Source organism: Rhincodon typus, chromosome 5, assembly GCF_021869965.1.
Source record: "Rhincodon typus isolate 14 chromosome 5, sRhiTyp1.1, whole genome shotgun sequence".
Classification (NCBI taxonomy): domain Eukaryota; kingdom Metazoa; phylum Chordata; class Chondrichthyes; order Orectolobiformes; family Rhincodontidae; genus Rhincodon; species Rhincodon typus.
In genome coordinates, this window is record NC_063336.1 from 3,143,621 (window position 1) to 3,164,156 (window position 20,536).

The following is a 20,536-nucleotide window of genomic DNA, read 5'->3' on the forward strand; positions in this document are numbered from 1 at the left end:
ACGGTGACGGTGACGGTGACGGTGACGGTGACGGTGACGGTGACGGTCTCGGACAGAGCAATACTGATAGGAGACTCAATTGTGAGGGGGACAGACAGGAGATTCTGTGGCTGCAGAAGGGACACCAGGGTGGTGTGTTGCCTCCTGGGTGCCAGGGTCAAGGATGTTTCTGAACGGTTGCAGAACATTCTGAAGGGGGAGGATGAATATCCAGAAGTTATTGTGCACATTGGCACAAATGACATAGGCAGACAAATAGATGGGGTCCTGCGAAATGAGTATAGGGAGTTAGGCAAGAAGTTAAAAAGCAGGACCTCAAGGGTAGTGACCTCTGGATTACTCCTAGTGCCACGCGCCAGTGAGGACTGAAATAGAAAGGTAGGCCAGATAAACGTATGGCTGAGGAGCTGGTGTAGGGGCAAGGTTTTCAGTTCTTGGATCATTGGGATCTCTACTGGGGTAGAGATGAACTGTACAGGAGGGATGGGTTGCACTTGAACCAGAGAGGGTCCAATATTTGCTAGTGCTACCTGGGAGGGTTTAAGCTAGTTTGTCAGGGGTGAGGGGAGGACTCTGAATAAGGGACAAGCCATAGAAAAGTCAGGGGAAAATACATTAGCCATCGAGAGCAAGTTTACTATTCAAGATAGCCAGGGGCACAGTAAAAGGAGGGAAAGGAGGGGTTTAAAGTGTACTTATTTCAATGCACAAGGCCTGACTGGTAAGACAGGTGAGCTCAGAGCATGGATTGGCTCTGGGGTCTGGGATATTACAGCCACAACAGAAACATGGCTGTCAGAGGGGCAGGACTGGCAGCTGAATGTTCCAGGATACAGAAGTACACGTGTGACATAAGTACAAGTAAACGAGGAGGGGTGTTGCCCTTTTGATAAGGGAGGACATAACAGTGATTAGAGAGGATATTCTTAAGGAGTCATCAAATGATACATTATGGTTAGAACTTAGAAACAAGAAGGGGATGGTCACTCTGTTGGGACTGTAATATAGACCCCTAAATAGCCAGCGGGTACAAGAGGAGCAGATGTGTAGAGAGATTGTAGATACCTGTAGGAATAACATGGTATTGGTTGGAGATATTAATTTCCCTTGTATTGAGTGGGCCACCCAGAGTATAAAAGGCATGGACAGGGTGGAATTTGTCAAATGCGTGCAAGAAAATTTCCTAAATGAATATGTAGAGGGCCCTACTCAAGAGGACTCAACACTGGACTTTCTCTTAGGAAACAAGGTCAGGTAAGTGAGTGACTGAAATGTCTGTTGGAGAGCACTTTGGGTCTAGTGACCATAACTCTCTTAGTTTTAACATAATTATGGAAAAAGACAGGACAGGTCTACAGGTTAAGATGCTAAGCTGGAGCAGGGCCAATTTTGGGGCCAATAGGCAGCATCTAGCAACGGTTGATTAGGTGAGTCTGTTTGAAGGAAAATGAATGACTGACAAATGAGAGCTTTTATCAAGATATCAAGATATCTTGTGATATCAAGAATCCAGGGACAGTATGTCCTTATTAGGGTGAAAGCAAAAGCTAACAGGTTTAGGGATCCCTAGCTGATGAGGGCTATTGAAGCTCTTGTCAGGAAAATGAAGGCAGCACATATTGGGTTTAAGCTATCGGGCTCAAGTGATGACTATAGATGACTATAGACTATAGGTGACTATAAAAAGTGTAAGAGCACACTTAAGAGGGAAATCAGAGGATCAAAAAGAGGGTACGAGATGGTTCTGGTAGAAAAGGTTAAAGATAATCTCAAGAGGTTCCATAGCTATATTAAGAGTAAAAGGGTGGCTAGGGAGAGAATAGGTCCCCTTAAAGATCAGAATGGCCGTCTATGTGCGTAGCCACAGGAGAGGGGGTAGATTTTTAATGAATATTTCTCCTCAGTGTTTACTGAAGAGAGAATCAGGGATGCTAAGGAAATAAAGGGAAGCAAGTCAGAATGTTTTGGAGTGCATACATATTAACAGGGAGGAGGTGTTTGCAGCCTTAGATTGCATTGAGGTGTATAAATCCCCTGGGCCTGATCAATTTCATCGTCGGACATTGTGGGAGGCTAGGGAAGAAATTGCAGAGACCTTTGCAGAGATTTTTGCTTCATCTTTAGCCACTGGTGAAGTTCTGGAAGACTGAGGGTGGCTAATGTTGTTCCATTGTTTAAGAAAGGTAGCAAAGACAAGACAGGGAACTACAGGCCAATGAGCCTGACATCAGTAGCAGGCAAGTTATTGGAGAGAATACTGAGGGACAGGGTCAACCAACATTTGGATAGTCAAGGTCTGATTAGGGATAGTCAGCATGGATTTGTGCATGGGAAGTCATGTCTGACAAATCTTTTAGAGTTTTCCAAAGAGGTAACCAAGAGGATAGATAAGGGTGGAGTAGTGGATATTGTCTACGTGGACCTTAGTAAGGCCTTTGACAAGGTCTTGCATGGCAGGCTAGTCATGAAGGTTAGGTCACATGGGATCTAGGGAGATCTAGCTAATTGGATTCAAAAACTGGCTCGATGGTAGGAAGCAGAGAGTGGTGGTTGAAGGTTGTTTCTCGGACTGGAGGCCTGTAACTAGTGATGTGTCACAGGGGTCGGTGCTGGGATCTTTGTTATTTGCTATTTACATAAATGATCTGGATGTGAATGTACAAGACATGATTAGTAAGTTTGCGGATGATATAAAATTAGGAGGTATAGTTGATAGCGAAGAACGTTATCAAAAATTACAGAGGGATCTTGATCAGACGGGGAAGTGGGCTGAGGATTAGCAAATGCAGTTCAATACAGATAAGTGTGAGGTGTTGCACTTTGGAAAGTCAATCCAAGGTAGGACTTATACAGTAAATGGTAAGGTCCTGAGGAGTGTTGTGGAACGGAGAGACCTAGGAGTACAAGAACATAGTTTGTTGAATGGGTGTCACAAGTAGACAGGGTAGTGAAGAAGGCATTTGGCATGCTGGCCTTCTTTGGTGCAGGCACTGAGTATAGGAGTTGGGACGGTATGTTACAGTTGTATCAGTCATTGGTGAAGTCACACTTGGAGTATTGTGTACAGTTTTAGTCACCCTGTTATAGGAAAGACATAGGTAAACTGGAAAGTGTGCAAAGAAGATTTACGAGGATGTTGCCAGGACTAGGAGGCCTGAGTTATAGGGGGAGGTTGGCCAGGATAGGACGTTATTTCTTGGAATGTAGGAGATTGAGGGGTGTCCTTATTGAGGTATATAAAATCATGAAGGGCATAGATAGGATGAATGCATATAGCCTTTTTCACAGGGATAGGGAATTGAAAACTAGAGGGCATAGGTTTAAGGTGAAGGGGGGTAAATTTAAGAATGACCTGAGGGACAACTTCTTCACACAGACAGTGGTATGTATATGGAATGGGCTGCCAGAGAAAGTGGTTGAGGCAGGTACATTAGAAACATTTAAAAAAATATTTGGATAGGTACATGGATGGGGTAGGTTTAGAGGGATATTGCGGGCAACTGGAACTAGCTGAGTGGGTACCACGGTCAGCATGGACCAGTTTGGGTCGAAGGGTCCATTCCCATGCTGTATTACTCTGAGTCTATCTAATTGAGTTACATAAGTTGATAAAAGGGACTGATAAAGTAGGTGCAGAAAAGCTGTTATAAAAACAGAAATTGCTGGAAAAACACGGCAGGTCTAGCAACACTTGTGGAGAGAAAGCAGAGTTAACATTTCAGATGACCCAAAACATTAACTTTGCTTTCACTCCCTCAATGCCGCCACATCTACTGAATTTTTCCAGCAATTTCTGTTTTTTTTTCTAATTTCCAGCATCCAAAGTTCTTTTTATTGTGTAGAAAGAATGTTTCCTCATGTAAGGCAATCTAGAACAAGAGGTCATTGTTTTAGGATAAGGGGATGGCAGATTTAAAACAGAGATGAGGAGAAATTCCTTCTCTCAAAGGGTCATGAATCTGGAATTCAATTTACTCCAGAGTGCGGTGAATACTGGACACTGAATAAATTTAAGGGTGAGATAGACATTATTAATTAGAAATCATTTGAAGGGTTATGGGGAGCGGGCAGGAAAATGGAGCTGAAGCTGAAATGAGTTCAGCCATATATGTATTAAATGGTGGAACTAGCTCAAGGGGCTGAATTGCCTAATCCTGCTCCTAGTTCTTTATGTTCTTATTCACATTTGCATCTCTCTCCTGGAGGTAGGCAGCACTGTGACGTTCTGTGTGACCTAGGTCACGTATTACCAGTGAGGTACAAAGGCAGCTGCCAGAGCAGTGCCTGACCAAGAATCAATGTAAATCTTCATAGCACCATCAGGAGCTGGAATAAAGGAATGAATTTCACTGTGTTTGATATCTTGTGGTGTTCAAAAGACTGGATTCCATGATCATCTATTATTTAAGGAATGACTCAGTCTATAATTATCCAAAATGCCTTCGTATTTTCAATACATTTTCTACATAATTCGCAGTTAAGTACCAGTCCTTGGAATTCAGTGGCATCATGAGGAATGTGTTGGATTTTGTTAGCTTTGAGGACGGTGGAAATGCTTGACAGCACTGCAATAGAGATAGTTGAAAACACGAGGAGGTTCCTTGTTCTGGCATCGATGTGGAGCAAATTCACATTCTTAATTCTAGTCGATTTTCCAGATCAGTGCCAGTTCCTATTGTAGCTAGATCTACATCATTTGGGCCACACTTGTGCCTTCCAGTAATATAAAAGTCAGTATGGGACTGCCCATTGCAGATGGAGTGTGAATGAATTACTTGTCCCTGCAAATCGCTTTGCAAAGAAAAATAATTTCTTATTGGGAGCTAATAAGAGGATTACCCAACCTCTTGGTCAGTTGCACCTCTGACAACTGTCTCAGTGTCAAAGAGGGTTCTTATGATATAGTGGCAGTATCCCTATTTCTGAGCCCAGAGTTCCACCATGCTCAAGGGAATGTTAATAACATCTCTCAGCAGGTTGGTTATAAAGCATCCAGGGAATAGAAAACTAGGAAGTCCTCTCTCCTGGGCTCTGCCTTCAAAATGCCTTGACAAGACGTTCACAAAAGGGCCAGAACAGCTCTTTGTTTAGTTCAGCAGCAACCCCATCAAAGGAGCAAAATGGAGTTGCCATAGATGTTTCCAGTATGACCATAAGAAATAGGAACAAGAGTAGGCCATTCAGCCCCTCAAGACTGCTTTGCTATTCAGTAGGATCATGGCTGTTCTGACACTGATCGTGTCCACTTCCCTGCATATTCCCTGTAACTGTTGATTCCTGTATTGATCCCCTATCTATCTTCACCTTATATATAGACAAGGACTCTGCCCCACAGCTCTCTGTGGCAAGGTGTTCCAAAGATTCACAACTCTCTGAAAGTAGAAATCCCTCCTGATCTCAGTCTTAGATTGGTGCCCCTTTATTCTGAAACTATGCTCTCTGGTCCTAGACTCTCCCATGAGGGGAAGCATCTTCTCAGCATTTACCCTGTCAAGTCCCTTAGGAATCTGATATGTTTCAACGAGATCACCTCTCATTCTTCTTAACACAAGTGAGTAGAGTCCCAACCTGTTTAGTCTTTTCTTGGAAGACAATCCTTCCAGAGAAGGGATCATCCTAGTTAACTTTCTCTGAACTGCCTCTAATGAAATAGTAATTTCTCTAAAATAAGGGGACCAAGGTTGTTCACATTATTCCATATGTGATCTCACCAGCATCTTGAACAGTTGCAGTAAGACTTCCTTGCTTTTATACTCCCACACCCTTGAAACAAGGGCCAACATTCTTTTGGAGATATAGGAACTGCTGATGCTGGAGAATCTGAGATAACAAGGTGTAGAGCTGGATGAACACAGCAGGCCAAGCAGCATCAGAGGAGCAGGGACCCAAAACCAGACCCAAAACATCAGCTTTCCTGCTCCTCTGATGCTGCTTGGCCTGCTTTGTTCATCCAGCTCTACACCTTGTTATCCAACGTTCTTTTGGCCTTCCTGATTACCTGCTGCACCTGTGTACTAGCTTTCCTCTCCATAAAAACTGGCCTGGGTCATCAACTAATCATCAACTAACAAACCAGAGTCAGAAAAAAGTGAATATATTTCAAAAGATGGTTCTAAGAATTGATTCAAAATAATACTGAATTAATTTACATCTGTATCAGATAGTCTCACCTAGAGGATTATAATCCAAGTTAAGGACACGAAGTTGAGAACTGTGGGCAACTGCTATTGCCAGGCGTGCCCAACCCTTCACTGTAATTGCAGGATTAGCACTCAGTGTTAGCTCTTTCAGACCTGAGAGAAAACAGAAGTTGTGGCAGAAAGTGAGATGTCATCACACAAGTCACAATATGAGGAAAATAAATATGAAGCAGATCACTGTACATATGAAACATGCAAATACAAAATCAAACCTGTCCTACATTCTTATAGCATGACGTTTTTAATACATCACCAGCCTTAGATGCACTTGCTAATCATTCATCCTGACCCAAAATCAAGTAATCCCCTGAGTGAGACAAAACATTTGAGAAAACCTTGGAACTGGTAAAGGTATGTGACTGTTAGTATAGAATAGAATCCCTACAGTGTGGAAACAGGCCCTTTGGCCCAACAAGTCCACACTGACCCTCAGTGCATCCCACCCAGACCCATCCTCCTATAACCCATCTAAGCTACACATCCCTGAACACTACGGGCAATTTAGCATGGCCAATCCACCTAACCTGCACATCTTTGGACTGTGGGAGGAAACCGGAGGACCCGGAGGAAACCCACGCAGACACGGGGAGAACGTGCAAACTCCACACAGACAGACACCCGAGGCTGGAATCAAACCTGGGTCCCTGGTGCTGTGAGGCAGTAGTGCTAACCACTGTGCCACCTTGCCGCCCCACTGGGGGAATATGGAATAGTAGCTGGGGGAATATGGAATTTATGTTGATGATGGGGGATTTCATGGTTTTCAGTAGATTCTTAATTCCAGATTATTTTTATTGAATTCAAGTGCCATCATCTGCCATGGCAGGATTTGAACCCAGGTCCCAGTACATCAGCTGAGTTTCTAGATTAGCAGTCAAGCAACAATAACACTAAGCTACCACCTCTCCAGGACTCTTCCTGAGATTAGTATCAGAAATTCCTTAGTCTGAAGAAGGGTAACCAGCCCCAAAACGTTAACTCTGCTTTCTCTCCACAGATGCTGCTAGACCTGCAGAATTTTTCCAGCAATTTCTGATTGATTAATAGTGCTGCTAGATTTCTATGCTGCACCTTAGCAGTGATGATGAGGTTGAAAGAGTTCAGTTTGTTGCTGGTTCTGAATTTGATACAACCTTCTGAATAAAGGCAATATACTGTGGATGCTAGAAATCTGAAACCAATATGGAGAATGCTGCAGAAACTCAGCAGGTCTGAGAGCATCTGTGGAGAGGGAAATATAGTTAGTGTTTCAAGTCTAGTACGACTTAATTCCAAAACTGAAAGGTGTTGGAAAATAGGCTCATAAACAAAGTTGCTGGAAAAGCTCAGCAGGTCTGGCAGCATCTGTGAAGTAAAAAGTCAGAGTTAACATTTCGGGTCCAGTGACCCTTCCTCAGAACAGTCAGAGTTAACATTTCGGGTCCAGTGACCCTTCCTCAGAACAGACTGCCAGACCTGCTGAGCTTTTCCAGCAACTTTGTTTTTGCTCTTGATTTATAGCATCTGCAGTTCTTTTGGTTTTTATTTGGAAAATAGGCTGTCTTTTATACTTTTATACTATCAGAAGCAGAGGTGGAGCAAGAGGGCAGATGGTATGGAGGTCTTATGCAAAAGACAAAGGAGTTGTTGATTGAATAAATTCTTCCCTTTCATAGGTTAGCTAATGTAACACCACTATTTAAAACAGGCAGTAGAGAAAAAACAAGGAATTATAAACTAGTTAGCCTGACATTGGTAGTTGGGAAAATGCTATAGTTCATTATAAAAGATGTAGTAGTAGAGCACTTGGAAAACAGTGATAGAATTGGACAAATTCAGCATGGATTTATGAAAATCTACGGGAGTTTTTTTTTGAAAAGGTACCTAGTAGTGCTGATGAGGAGGAGCTAGTGGATGTGGTTCACTTGGACTTTCATTATGCTTTTGATAAGGTACCAAATAAGAGATTAGCATTTGAAATTAAAATGCAAGGGACTGGGGAGTATACCAACATGGATAGAGAACTGGTTGCCAAAAAGTAATAAACAGGTCTTTTTTTCACATGGCAGACAGTGACTAGTGGGGTAATGCTAGTGGATCAGTGCTTGGACCCCAACTATTCACAATATATGTTAATGATTTAGATGAGGAAACTAAATGTAATATTTCCATGTTCGCAGGCGACAAGCTGGGTGGGAGAGTAAACTGTGAGAAGCATGCAGAGATGCTTCAGAGTGATTTGGGTAAAATAAGCGAGGGTGCAAATGTACGGCAGATGAAATATAATGGGGATAAATGTTAGGTTATCCACTTTTGTAACAAAAACAGCAGATTATTTGCTGAATGGTGATGGGAAAGAAGAAGGTGCAACAAGACCTGGGTGTCCTTGTACACCGGCTGCTGAAAACAAGAAAGCAGATTGTGGGGAGGCGATGGCCTAATGATAGTATTGCTGAATTGTTAAGCCAGAAACTCAGCTAATGTTCTGGAGACCCGGGTTCAAATCCCATCACAGCAGATAGTGGACTTTGAATTCAATAAAAATATCTGGAATTAATAATCTACTGCTGACCATGAAACCATTGGCAATTGTCAGGAAAAAATGCCATCTGGCTTACTGATGTGCTTCAGGAAAGGAAATCTGCCATCCTCACCTGGTCTGGCCTACATGTGACACTAGACCCACAGCAATGTGGCTGACTCTCAACTGCCCTCTGAAATGACCGAGCAAGCCACTCAATTATACCAATTGCTGTGAACTCTCAACAACGAAATTAAACCTGGTATCGACCTAGGCACCAGAAAAGACAATGGTAGAAACACCCGTGTTGACCCTGCAAAGCCCTTCTTACCAACATCTGAGAGCTAGTGCCAAAATTGGGAGAGCTGTCTCACAGACTGGTCAAGCAACTGCCCTGATGTAGTCATACTCATGGAATCAGGCAATGTCACAGACACCATTATCACCATCCCTGGATACGTCCTGTCCCACAAGCAGGACAGAGCCAGCAGAGGTGGCAGCACAGTGGTATACAATCGGGAGGGAATTGCCTTGAGAGTCCTTAACATTGACTCCAGACCCCATGGAGTCTCATGGCTTCAGGTTAAAACAAGCATAGAATCTTCCTGCTGATTACCACGTACTGTTCTTCCTCAGCTGTTGAATCAGTACTCCTCCATGTTAAACAACACTTGGTGGAAGCGCTGAGGGTCGCAAGGACATAAAATGTACTCCTAGGTGGGGGATTTTAATGTCCACCACCAACAGTGGCTTGGCAGCAGTACTACTGATTGAGCTAGTCAGGTCCTAAAGGACATAGCTGCTAGTCTGGGTCTGCAGCAGGTGGTGAGGGAACCATCAACTTGAACTTATCCTATCCAATCTGCCAGCTGCAGATACATCTGTCCATGACAGTATTGGTAAGAGCAACCACTGCATAGTCTTTGTGGAGACGAAATCCCATCTTCACATTGAGAATAATCTCCATTGTGTGGCACGATCATCATGCTAAACGGGACAGAGTTTGATCAGATCTAGCAATTCAAGCCTAGGCATCCATGAGGTGTTGTGAGCCATCAACAGCAGCAGAATTGTGCTCCAACACAATCTATAATCTCAATGTCTGGCATATCCCCCACTCAACCATTACCATCAGGTCATGTGATCAACTGTGGTTCAATGGACAGTGCTAGGAGGGCATGCCAGGAGCAGCACTAGGTGTAGCTGAAAATGAGGTGGCAACCTGGTGAAGCTACCAAACAGGACTACTTGCATGCCAAACAGCATGAGCAGCAAGTGATTGACAGAGCTAATTTACACCAACGGATCAGATTGAAGCTTTGCAGTCCTGCCACATCTAGTTGTGAATGGTGGTGGACAATTAAACAACTCAAGGGAGGAGGAGGTTCCATAAATATTCCCATCATCAAAGATGGAAGAGCCCAACACATTAGTACAAAAGATAAGGCTGAAGTTTTTGCGGCAATCAGCCAGAAGTGCTGAGTGGATGATCCACCTTGCCCTCCTCCAGTGGTCCCCAGCATTACACGTAACAGTCTTTAGCCAAATCAATTCACTCCATTTGATATCAAGAAAAGATTGAAGGCATTGGATACTGCAAAGACTGCAGGCCCTGACAATATTCCAGCAATAGTACTGAAGGCTTGTGTTCCAGAACTTGCAGCTCCCTAGCCAAGCTGTTCCAGTACAGTTACAGTACTGTTATCTTTCTGACAATGTGAAAAATTACTCAGGTATGTCCTGTATATGAAAAGCAGGACAAATCCAACTTGGCCAATTACCGTCGATGTCTACTCTCAATCACAGTAAAGTGATGGAAGTTATCATGCAGCACCTGCTAAGCAGTAACCTGCTTAGTGATTCCCTGTTTGGGTTCCACCACGGCCACTCAGCTCCTAAGCTCAATACAGCCTAAGTAACAGGCCACTCATGTTCAATAACCTTCCCTCCATCGTAAGGTCAGAAAAGGGATGTTTGCTGATGATTGTACAATGTTCAGCACCATTTACGAATCCTCAGATACTGAGGCAGTCCATGTTCAAACGGAACAAGATCTGGGCAATATCCAGGCTTGATTTGACAAGTGGCCGGTAACATTTTTGCCACAAAAATGGTGGTACCACCACTGAATCGCCCCACTAACAACATCCTGGGGTTACCATAGACCAGAAACTCTAATGGACTCACCACATAAACACTGTGGTTGCAAGAGCGGGTTAGAGGCTAGGAATACTGTGGTGAGTAACTCACTTTCTGATTCCCCAAAGCCTGTCCACCAAGTAAAAAGCCCCAAGTCAGAAGTGTGATGGAATACTCTCCAGGTCCAAAACACTTAAGAAGCTTGACACCATCCAGGACAAAGCAGCTTGCTTGATTGACACCATATCCTCAAAGGCCAGCATTCCATTCGCCTTCTTGATTACTTCTGCACCAGTTTGTGGTATTTTAAAAATCTATGCAGCTGAACACTCAAGCCCATTTGTACATCCACTCTACTTAACTTCACACCATCTAGAAAGTACTCTTTTTCAGTCCAAAATGGATAACCTCACACTTGCTTACATTGGAATCCATCTCACAGTTTTGACCATTCACTAGTCTATCAATATCCCTTTGTAATTTTATGCTTTTGTCTACAATGCCGCCTAACTTTGCATCATCTGCAAATTTTTAATTATGACTTCCTATGACATTTTCCAAGTTGTTAATAAATAGTATGAGTAACTGAAGCTCTAATACAAATCCTTATGGGACACCATTAGTCACATCCTGGCAATCTGAGTACCTACACATTAATTCTATTTTCTGTCACCTACCACTCAACTAATACCCCAGGCATGTTAATAATTTACCTTCAACTGTGTGGGCTTCTACCTTAGTTAATAGTATTTTGTGAGGGACGTTATCAAATGCCTCTGGGAGTCCATATAAACCTTAGCCACCTCTTAAAAAAATTCAATGATGTTTATTATGCAAAACGTACATATCATGAATCTACGCTGGTTCTCCCTGATTAACTGACAATTTTTGAGGTATTCAGTTACCCTGTCATTGATTACAGACTCCAACAATTTCCCACCATAGATGTTAGGCTAACTGATATATATTTCCCTGGTTTTCCTCTTTTGTCTATCTTGAAAAGCAGAGTGACGCGCAATTTTCCAATTATTTAATGCCTCTGACCTTCAGCTTTTGGGACTTGCTAATTTTTCTCCCTCTCTTGGACCTTTTTTTTGTAAGAGGAGAATGCACCTCATGCCTCATATCACCAAATTCCCTCAGTTGCCAAATGCGTCTTTCTGGTACTTAATTCATGCATCTGCATTGGGATCAATAATAGGATTCTATAATATTGTGCACCTCCAGAGATTAGTCAAAGGGAAATTTGGCTAAGAAATTATCCCATTAATCTGCACAACCAAAGGCTCTTCTCAAGACACCCTGCTCAAATGATACTATCCCACAATTCCTAATCATTAGAGATTAGCCAAAAGATCTTGGAATCAATGGAAGAGTCCCTTTATTCTTTGCTTTCTGAGACTAGCTAATGAGGATGTTAAACGAGAGACCACTTCATATGGTAAATTTATCAGACAAACCACTGCATCTGCTGCCTAGGTTGCGTCAAACCAAAATTTTGGCCTTTATTTCTATAGCCTGACTGTGTTATTCAGAACAAATAGTATATAAAATACATACCTGACTTTGCCCCGTCCGGCGGCAACAATCCACAAATGAGATTCATTCCTTCATCTCCCAGAATACAGTCTCCGAGATCCAGTGATATTAGGGAGGGATGCAGGGATAGGACAGGGTTCAGTACAGCTAGTCCAGAATCAGTCAGGGGAGTACCATGGAGGCTATAAGAACAAAATGGACATGAGTTATGCAGCATGCCAAAAAAACACAGGTAGAATAAAATTTACTTCATTCAGTATCTGACAATGAGAGAATGCTATTCTGAGAAAATAAAAACTGAAAACATAACAGTCAGAATCAGAGAGAATAAGAATATTGAAATAGGTGAGGCATTGGAATTACCATTGCAAAGGAAGTGGAACTTACTTCACGGGAGTCAGTAAAGAATCAATGTAGGGACAAATGTAAGGTAACATGAGGAGCTTAAATCTGCTAAATTTGAACTTCAGCTAGATTTGCAATACTAAAAACAGTGGAATCTACTGTATAAAGATGATGAGTCATCTAGCCTGGATTAAAAACAGACAGCAGAATCTTACAAGGATCTGAATGATCTGGACTATAGCAAGATTTGCGGCACAGTTGGTTGAGAATTCCGGTGAGGCCTATCTTGTGTCAAGAGCATCTCATTCCACCTTATATACTTTCGCTGAGTGATGAGACGCATTTCTCAGTAGGCAGTGATGAGTTGCCAATTAAGGAGCATTGTATTTGTTAAACGTCTTTTAATGTTGCAACTTGGCTCATTAATATTCAGCTTCCTATCTTAACAAACAAGCCGGACTTCGAGAATCCTTGACATGGAAATCAGGGTTGGTACCTGTTGACATCAGCCGCCTGCTAGCCGTGAAGAGTCTACAGGTTGCTTAGGACCTTGCAGCATATCTCAGGCCATGACCCACAGGCACCAGCTACATGCACTTCTCATTCATGGACACTGGCATCTGGCATTTGCCAACTGCACAGGACCATCACTGTACTTCTCTGGTCCACTTGCAGGCTGCTTTGGAAGCACAGATTTGCACTGCAGGGCACATTGGCATCTAGCATTGAGAGGCTGTAGCATGTACACTTTGCACAAGGACAGGTTGACAAATTGAAGTAGGCTATACATATCAGAGCTCCCCACTCTTAATGCTTGCTCACTTAGTGCCTACTTGCATGCTTGCAGCATCATGTCTTGCAATCCTTGCTATGTGATACCTATTAACGCCTTGATGCTTTAGCCAGACTCAAAGACCATCAATACTGCTGTATTGACGTTCTCCTTTGTGCAGACACACAGACAGGCTATGTGTTATGCTTGTCAAGAGGGATCTAACTGGAGCGAAGTGGGGGAACATCTCAATATACAGAGCACTGAGATATCAACCTAACACTGACAGCATCTACCAGCTGCCTGTGTGACAAATGCACTGCTAGGGTATTTAACAAACGGCCATGTTGGAAACTGGATGGGGGCAGAGGCGTTAATCCTCAGTCCAGTCAAGGAGTGGAGGTCATGCTGTTGGGCAGAGGATCCCAGTACCATCAGTCACGGATATGTTTGGGGTGTAGTCCAGAGGCTTGGTCACAATCAGTCATCAGCTTGGGATGCTCAGGGAATGTATTTGACTGAAGTTCAACAACGGTCCTTCCTGGGGTCAGCACAAGAAGGCAGAGGAGTTAGATATTGTCAGTCAAGGAGCTACAAAGACAGCAGTCAGGGGCCTGGTTAGTCATGTGTAGGGATTACTCATTGAAGTCTGGGACGAATAGTCCTAGGTGTCTCTCCATCAGTAGTTAGGAGGATGCAAGTGGCAGGGGTTCACAGCTAAAAGGAGTGGGGAATCAAGGCTGTGTGGGGGCTGGTAAGCAGACACACTTATGGATTTGGAAACAAGGACGGTGGCAGGGAGAAGTCAAGAAAGGAATGCGAATATCATTTTAGACCACGGAAAGGGAGGTTATTGACAGTGACCTCCATTGTGGAGCAAGTGAGCAGTCAGGGATTAGGGGGCAGGGAAACAGTGAGAGGCAAAATTCAATGTGGTAGGTAGATGCGGGGCAGATAGAATTGGACTGTCAGGGTAGTGTGAGGTAAAAGGGTACCTGGTGACTAGGTAGCCTTCAGTGATGACGGTATCCACCGCAAACTTACTGCCATCACCTACAGTTCTCTACACGCGTAATGCAACTGAAAAATGGCTGAGACAATACCCAAGGTAGACTATGTCAGACAAAGACTGTGTCAGTTTGATGGATGAAAGAGCAGGATCCATGTCTGCTGGACATTAGGAAAAAGGAAGGGAGTACTCAAAGCGTAGTTTTCAATAATCCAATTACATTTCACTTGCACATATGCAACGCATGCAGAGTGAACTTGCTTAGGCTTAAGCTCAAATGTTCAAAAGCAGAATGCACCATGTAATAATCTCCAGCTGGACAGGCAAGGAATAATCAAGGCGGATCATGCCTGACAGGCTTGATTAAGTTTCTTGAGGAGGTGACTAGATGTGTGGATGAGGATATTACATTGGGTGTAGTTTATGTGGATTTCATTGATGAAGTCGCATAGAAGGAGACTTAGCATGAAGCTATGAGCCCCTGGCATCCAGTGAAATTTGGCAAATTGGATCCAAAATTGGCTTTGTGGCAGGAGGCAACAAGTGATGGTCGAAGGTTGTTTTTGTGACTGGAAGTCTGTGTTCAGTGGTGTGCAACTGGTTTCAATGCTGGGCCCCTTGCTGTTTGCAATGTACGTTAATGATCTAGATGTGATACGTAGAAATTTTAATCAGTAAATTTAAAGATGACATGAAAATTGGTGTCATGGCAAATAGTGAGTAGGAAAGCTTTAATCTACAGGATGATACATACAGGCTGGTCAGACCACAAATGGAATTAAATCCTGAAAAGTGTGAGGTCATGTGTTTTGAGAGGTCTAATAAGGGAAAAGAGTATACCATTAATGGTAGGACTCTGGAAGTACAAAGGATCACAAAATCCTTGATGTGACTATCCACAGATTCCTGAAAGCAACAGAACAAGTGGATAAAGGTGGTTAAGGAGGCATATGGGATACCCGCTTTTATTAGTCGAGGTATCGAATATAATAGCAGCAAGGTTATGACAGAGCTGAATGAGATGCTGGTTCGACCCCGGTGGAATATTGTGTGCATTTCTGGTCACCACACTACACCATATGATGGATGTGATTGCATTAGAGGGTGACGAGGACATTCAACAGGATGTTACCTGGGCTAGAGTGTCTCAGCTATGTAGAGAGATAAGATATGCTTTTCTTTCTGAGAAAATGAGAAAGCTGAGAGAGGACCTGACTGAAATGTACAAAATTATGATGGGCATAGATCGGGTAGATAGGAAGAAACTTTTCCCCTAAGTAGAGGGATCAACAACCAGGTGGCAAAGATTTAAGGCAAAGAGCAGGAAGCTTGGGGAAGATTGAAGGAAGAATGCTTTCACCTAGTGGGAGATAGGCATGTGGAACTCACTACCTGAAAATGTGACAGAGGCAAGAACTGTCATAACATTTAATGCATGTTTGGATGATCGTTTAAAGTGCCATAGCATACAAGGTGAAGGGCTAAGTGTTGGAAAACGGACAAGAGTCCACATAGGTACTTGATGACTGGCTTGGACAGAATGACCCAAACAGCCTCTTTCCATTCTGTAAATCTCTATGATGTTTTTTGGTGTTACCTGTAATTGTTTTAATCTCAGTATTTGTAATTTCCTATTTAATACTTTATTTCCTTATCACAAATAAAATAATGTTTAATCTGTTTAAGTGAAAGTTTCACCGTTGGTATGCTTTAACTTGAGTCATTACAAATTAAGAAAGGGAGTTGAATTAGGAGAAGGTCATTCGATGAGATCATGACTGACCTGGTTATGCTGTCAACTCCACTTTCCTGTTTGCATCCCATAATCTTTCACTCCCTCATCTATTGAAAAGCAGGCCCCTTTACTAGTGGCCTCCATGGATAGCTGCAGTAAAGTATTACTCCTGCAACCAGATAAAGGAGACCCAGCGACTAGGATGCAAAAATCTCATAATTATCTTTGCAATCAGTGACATGCAAGTGGATTCACATAGTGCTTTCCAGAAAAACATTTTAAAATTAGTTTCATTTATATTCACTGAGATGAGCTAACAAGTCATCTTATCTCTAACAGATAGTTTCCTGCAGCCATTTCATTCTACACATTTTTTTGTTAACTACTTTATTGATTTGCGTTTAGACATTAATCAGAAACAGATAACCAAATGAGTATTGAGCCTCATTTGATCATTATCACCCACAAGTTCCCTCAAAGCCACACATATTCTGATCCGGCCAGATTGTTGTTGGAATGTAGGGACACCCAAATGATGTTAGGAAAGGAGTTCCAGGGTTTCTAGTAGACATGTGCTAATACGGGAGAAACTGCATTTTTTGAAGGGGTCTCCGACCCCACCACCAAAGACATTTTTCCCTCCCCACCCTTATCTGCTTTCTGGAGGGACCACTCTCTCCGTGACCCCCTTGTCCGCTCGACACTCCCCTCCAGCCCCACCACACCCGGCACTTTTCCCTGCAACCGCAGGAAGTGCTACACCTGCCCCTACACCTCCCCCCTCACCCCCATCCCAGGCCCCAAGAAGACTTTCCACATCAAGCAAATGTTCACCTGCACATCTGCTAATGTGGTATACTGTATCTGCTGTTCCCGTTGTGGCCTCCTCTACATCGGGGAAACCAAGCAGCGGCTTGGGGACCGCTTTGCAGAACATCTATGTTGGTTCGCACCAAACAACTGCACCTCCCAGTCGCGAACCATTTCAACTCCCCCTCCCATACCTCAGATGACATGTCCATCCTGGGCCTCCTGCAGTGCCACAATGATGCCACCCGAAGGTTGCAGGAACAGCAACTCATATTCCGCTTGGGAACCCTGCAGCCCAATGGTATCAATGTGGACTTCACAAGCTTCAAAATCTCCCCTTCCCCTACCGCATCCCAAAACCAGCCCAGCTTGTCCCCGCCTCCCTAACCTGTCCTTCCTCCCACCTATCCCCTCCTCCTACCTCAAGCCCCACCCCCATCTCCTACCTACCAACCTCATCCCACCCCCTTGACTGACCTATCTCCCTGGACTGACCTACCTCCTCCCTAACTCCCCACCTACACTCACCTTTACTGGCTCCATCCCCGCCTCTTTGACCTGTCTGTCTCCTCTCCACCTATCTTCTCTTCTATCCATCTTCTATCCGCCTTCCCCTCTCTCCCTATTTATTTCAGAACCTCCTTCCCCTCCCCCATTTCTGAAGAAGGGTCTCGGCCCGAAATGTCAGCTTTCCTGCTCCTCTGATGCTGCTTGGCCTGCTGTGTTCATCCAGCTCTACACCTTGTTATCTCTGCATTTTTTGAAGGCAGTTCCCCATCACCTTCTCCAGGGCAATTTGGAATTGGTAATACATGCTGGTCTAGTCAGCAATGCCCACACCCTATGAACCAATAAAGAAAATTGGAGATTTAATAAGTAATACATCAAAAGAGTGGATTTTTACTTAATAATGTATAAGATTGTTTCTAAAAGATTCAAGACTTGCAGAACTTGCACAGACAAAGGTATCCTTCCAATCTGTTACAACCTATGGAACATCACAGTCTGCCAACGTCTGGCTCAAGAATAAAGCTCATTACACACAATCTGATCAAGATTTGGAAGTAAGCAGCTATCGCCTTCTATAAAATGCCCTTATGATTTAAGGCGCTATCCTTGGACGATGTAACTTAATATCAATGAAATTGACCTAATAATAACTTGTTGCAAATCCCAATAATCACTAGTCTGACTTAACATAACATACTAAAAGGGGTAAAAAAAATTCTTGTACAAGATCCATTGCTAACCACATCTACAAGAAGTACCTGTACAGGCAAGATGGTGTTCACAAATTGTTGCCAAAGCAGAGGCACTGAAGGTTTATGCTTTTTGGTCTGATCACTCAGCAGAAATATGTTGTGGACTGATAAAAATACCCATTTTCCGTCTCCATATGAAGTGAGCTCGTTACAATTAGAATTTTATCTGGTTTTAAAAATGATGTAATGAATTGGTTGCAATTCCAGATGTGTGTTCTGAATAATTTCTTATTTATTTGCTCATAGAATTTGGGCATCTTTTGCTAGGGTATTAATGTCCATCCCTAACTGCCCTTGAGAAAGAGGTGGTAGAGGTGTTCGAACCTGTTCAAGTGAAAACAAATTGAGTTGACTGCAATTGAGCTTAAGTATTTAAATGATCTCATCCAAATTTTTACAAGCTATCATTACAGCATCACCACGGACCAGTATCAAATTAAGTGTATAATTCTAAAGGTTGTGAAAGCTTTAGAAAGGGTGTAAAAACGATTGATGAAACCATTCCAGGGAAGAGGGATTTCAGTTATGAAAATAGCTGGATATTGTTGTTCTTCTTAAAAAAGGTTGAGAAGAGATTTGCTACATGTGTTAAAAATTGTGACAGAGTAGATACAATGTTGTGTTAGGGTTCTTGTGCTGTGGTGGTAATGTTCCTGACTCAGAGCTAGGTGGCCTGGGTGCAAATCCCACCTACTCCAGAGGTATGCAATAACATCTCTGAACAGGTTGATTAGTAAATATCGACAATGTTATGTCATTGGGTTCTTTTGGCTCAGTGGTAGTGTCCCTATCTCTGGACCAGAAGGTTCAGGTCCCACCTCCACCTACTCCATGTGTGTCATAACATTTCTGAACAGGTTGATTAAAAACATCAGCTACACTCCCACCTTAGAAGGTGTATTTGTAGTGTGGTGGTAGGGTCCCTACCTATGGGCCAAAAGGTCCAAATTCCAGCCATACCTGTCTCAGACATAAGTTGCAACCTGACTGAATAGATTCATTAAAAATCATATGACAATAAGATAATGGAGTAGAAGTTGGCTATTCAAACCATGGAATCCATGCCCTTATTCAATGAGATCATGGCTGATCTGATAATCCTCAAGCCCACTTTCTTGCATTTTCCCCATAACTCTTGATCCCCTCAACAGTGACCCAGTCTTGCCACTGCTTTGACATAAAGAATTCCACAGATTCACTACCCTCTAAAGGAAGAAATTCCTCCTTATCTCTCTTAACTATGCAGCCTCTTATTCTGAAATTATGCCCTCTAGTCCTATGCCCTCCCACAAGAGGAAACAACGTCTACATATCGAGCCTGTGAAGTTCCCCAACAATCTTGTATGTTTCATTAAGATTGCCTTTCATTTTTCTAAATTCCAATAAGTACAGATCCAATCTATTCAACCTTTTTTCATAAGACTTTCCCTCCATATCCAGTATCAGCTAGTGAACCTTTTTGATCCAAGATGGCTGCACAGAAAGATGCTCTAGCTGGAGCTCCTCTGCTCTGCCCATTCTTTTTCTTTATTTTCTCTTTTCTTCAAACTTCTAACTTAAACTTACCCTGAGGCGAATGGAGGAGACCAAAGGTCATCGCTGGCGAGTCCCAGAGGCAAGTCCCAGGCCAGGCTGGTGTGGGGGCGGGGGTCAGTCCTGGAGGCGAGTCCCAGACCAGGTCAGAACAGGGGTGGTGAGTCCTGAAGACGGTGCCGGAGGTGAGTCCCAGGCCAAACCGGCATGGGGACGGCAAGTCCCAGGCCAGGCCAGCGTGAGACGGGTGAGTGCCGGAGGCGAGTCCCAGACCAGGCGGCACAGGGGCAGCAAGTCCCAGGCAAGGTCGGTGTGGGGGCGGTGAGTCCCAGGCCAGGCCAGTGCAGGGGCAACAAGTCCCGGCAGCCAGTCCCAGGCCAGGATGGTGCGGGGGTGGCAAGTCCTGGATTGGAGGCGAGGCGCTTGGGGACTGGAAGCAAAGCCTCGAATTTTGAAGCCCAGCATGGTCTAGAGACTTGGCCCATCTCTAGGGTCCCAGCACTGATCCTCATGGTACTCCAATAATTACAGGTTGCTATCCCGAAATGACTACAACCAGAACCATTTCAGCATATATCAAAACAAAATTTGAGAGGCTCTTGTGGTGCAATAGTCGTGTCTCTACCTCTGAATAGGTTTGTTAGAAGTATCTACAGTCTTGTGTCATAATGAATCTGAACAAGTATGTTTTG

General features: G+C 43.4%; 2 protein-coding genes across 2 annotated transcripts in view; one reads left to right on the forward strand and one right to left on the reverse strand.

Annotated features, from left to right (window-relative positions):
* Positions 1–20,536, forward strand: part of LOC109930964 (dynein axonemal heavy chain 8-like) — a 2,199,840-nt gene that overhangs the window by 91,722 nt on the left and 2,087,582 nt on the right. The window lies entirely within an intron of this gene.
* Positions 1–20,536, reverse strand: part of lrrc73 (leucine rich repeat containing 73) — a 58,065-nt gene that overhangs the window by 22,526 nt on the left and 15,003 nt on the right. Inside the window, exons 2-3 of the mRNA XM_048596741.1 lie at positions 12,400–12,560; positions 6,171–6,293 (exon numbers count right to left, since the gene is read on the reverse strand). Coding sequence (XP_048452698.1) covers positions 6,171–6,293; positions 12,400–12,560 — 284 coding nt within the window. The remainder of the gene's footprint in view (positions 1–6,170; positions 6,294–12,399; positions 12,561–20,536) is intronic.